Source organism: Portunus trituberculatus, chromosome 2, assembly GCF_017591435.1.
Source record: "Portunus trituberculatus isolate SZX2019 chromosome 2, ASM1759143v1, whole genome shotgun sequence".
Classification (NCBI taxonomy): domain Eukaryota; kingdom Metazoa; phylum Arthropoda; class Malacostraca; order Decapoda; family Portunidae; genus Portunus; species Portunus trituberculatus.
In genome coordinates, this window is record NC_059256.1 from 8,448,575 (window position 1) to 8,451,302 (window position 2,728).

Consider the following 2,728-nt stretch of genomic DNA (forward strand, 5'->3'; position numbering starts at 1 on the left):
TATATCTTTTTGCGTGTTTTTAAAAAGGAGAATTTAAATAAAAGAAATAATTTAATGTTGAAATATATATTGTAAATTTATATTAGCAAAAAATTCAAGGTCTTTTTTATCACAATATTGTAAACTTAAGCTAATATTGGCACAGAATATTGCATTGTGGGTAATCTATTATTTATTTATATTTTATTTAGTGTGTGTGTGTGTGTGTGTGTGTGTGTTCGTTTAAATGCATTTTGTACGGGATGCCTCTCTCTCTCTCTCTCAAAAAAAAAAAAAAAAAAAAACCCAAATTTTTATACAGAAATGCAGAAAACTTTACCAAATCACCTCTCTCTCTCTCTCTCACTCTCTCTCTCTCTCTCTCACACACACACACACACACACACACACACACACACAAAACACCAAAAACCCACAAAAACACAAACACTCAACCCCACACACACACACACCTCTCCCTCTCCCTCTCCCTCTCTCTCTCTCTCCCTCACAGCAAGGCAGGATCAAAGTTCTTAACCACATAGTCATGATAGTATACCATTATTCCAAGAGGCTGTCCTAGTATGAGTGAGGCCCAGACCATCAAGTTACCAATGCGGGGACCGAACCTCTTGTTGGCGAAGGTGCTCATGTAGACTAAAGGGACCTGGTGAGGGAGAGAAAGGGTGTCAGAGGCCTGTGTGTGGGTCGGTGATAGGGTTGTGTCACTGTGAGAGAAGACAGTCCGAGGGCTATGTGTGTCGGTGAGAGGGTTGTGTGAGGGAGAGAAGGCTGTCAGAGGGCTGTGTGTGTGTCGGTGAGAGGGTTGTGTCAGTGTGAGGGAAGGCTGTCAGAGGGCTATGTGTGTCGGTGAGAGGGTTGTGTTAGTGTGAGGGAAGGCTGTCAGAGGCCTGTGTGTGGGTCGGTGATAGGGTTGTGTCAGTGTGAGAGAAGGCTGTCAGAGGGCTATGTGTGTGTCAGTGAGAGGGTTGTGTGAGGGAGAGAAGGCTGTCAGAGGGCTGTGTGTGTCGGTGAGAGGGTTGTGTCAGTGTGAGGGAAGGCTGTCAGAGGGCTATGTGTGTGTCGGTGATAGGGTTGTGTCACTGTGAGGGAAGGCTGTCAGAGGGCTATGTGTGTGTCAGTGAGAGGGTTGTGTGAGGGAGAGAAGGCTGTCAGAGGGCTATGTGTGTCGGTGAGAGGGTTGTGTCAGTGTGAGGGAAGGCTGTCAGAGGGCTGTGTGTGTCGGTGAGAGGGTTGTGTGAGGGAGAGAAAGGGTGTCAGAGGGCTGTGTGTGTGTCGGTGATAGGGTTGTGTGAGGGAGAGAGAAGGCTGTCAGAGGGCTATGTGTGTGTCAGTGAGAGGGTTGTGTGAGGGAGAGAAGGCTGTCAGAGGCCTGTGTGTGTGTCGGTGAGAGGGTTGTGTCAGTGTGAGAGAAGGCTGCCAGAGGGGTGTGTGTGAGGTGTGTGTGTGTGTGTGTGTGTGTGTGTGTGGTGGTGTGTGTGTGTGTGGGAAGAGAGAGAGAGAGAGAGAGAGAGAGAGAGAGAGAGAGAGAGAGAGAGAGAGAGAGAGAGAGAGAGAGAGAGAGAGAGAGAGAGAAATTAATGGTACATCTTTTTCATTACTACCACCACCACTACCACAACCACCACCACCACCGCTACCACCACAACCACCACGACCACCACCACCACCACTACTCTCTTCCTCATCCTCTTCTCTAGACCCTAAACATTTTTTTATCCAATTCACCACCACCACCACCACCACCACCACCACCACCACCACCACCCTCACCACCACTTACCTGGGTCATCATGCCAAGAAACACCCCCACTTTGTACATATGCAGTGGGATGGACACCAGGTACTCGTGCAGCGCTGCGGAGATCAGGAACACAGCCACAGCAGCAGTGCTTTTGCTGTAACGGGCGTGCATCATCGGGACGAACACGTGTCTGGAATGGTGTTGAAGTGGTGTTGATAGTGATGTTGATGGTTAGGTGTTGAGGTATTGGGTGGTGTTGAGAGTGTTGAGAGTGTTGAAGTGGTGTTGATGTGGTGTTGAAGTGGTATTGAGTGTATTGGGTGGTGTTGAGAGTGTTGAAATGGTGTTGAGGTGGTGTTGAAGTGGTGTTGTGGTGGTGTTGAATTGGTGTTGAAGGTGGTTTTGATGGTGGTGAGTGGTGTTGGTGGTGTTGAGGTGGTGTTTAAGTGGTGAGGTGGTGTTGATGGTGGTGTTGAAGTGGTGTTGAGGTGATCTAGGTTAGGTTGGGTTGGGGTGATGGTGAAGTGGTGTTGTTGGAGGTGTTGAGGTGGTGTTGAAGTGGTGTTGAAGTGGTGTTGAAGTAGTGTTGAAATGGTGTTGAGGTGTCTAGGAATAGTTGAAATGGTGTTGATAATGGTGTTGAAATGATGTCGATGCACTGAAAACAGTTAAACAACCACCACCCACGTAACCACAACGTAACCCTTACGCACTACCTAACACATACCTAACCACCACTTAAGCACAAACAAATTCCAGAAACGCATTGAAATCGTATAAACAAACCCCAACCACGTATTCACCACGTACCCACCACGTACCCACCACGCACTACGTAGCACTTACCTGACCGCCCACTTATGCACAGGTAGGTTCCAGAGACGCCAGAATGTGCCTACGTCCTTAGCATTCCACCAGTCTTGATAGAAGTCACGGTCAGCGAAGTACAGAATCTCCGCCATTGTGTTTAGGAAGGAGTGAAAT

The 2,728-nt window shown here is 48.1% G+C and overlaps 1 protein-coding gene across 1 annotated transcript in view; it reads right to left on the reverse strand.

Moving 5' to 3' along the window:
• Nucleotides 1-50: 50 nt before the first annotated feature.
• LOC123504582 (diacylglycerol O-acyltransferase 1-like) overlaps nucleotides 51-2,728 on the reverse strand; it is a 13,066-nt gene continuing 10,388 nt past the window's right edge. Inside the window, 3 exon segments of the mRNA XM_045255222.1 lie at nucleotides 51-646; nucleotides 1,784-1,934; nucleotides 2,591-2,728. The exon segment at nucleotides 2,591-2,728 is cut by the window's right edge and continues 41 nt beyond it. Coding sequence (XP_045111157.1) covers nucleotides 488-646; nucleotides 1,784-1,934; nucleotides 2,591-2,728 — 448 coding nt within the window. The 3' untranslated portion in view covers nucleotides 51-487.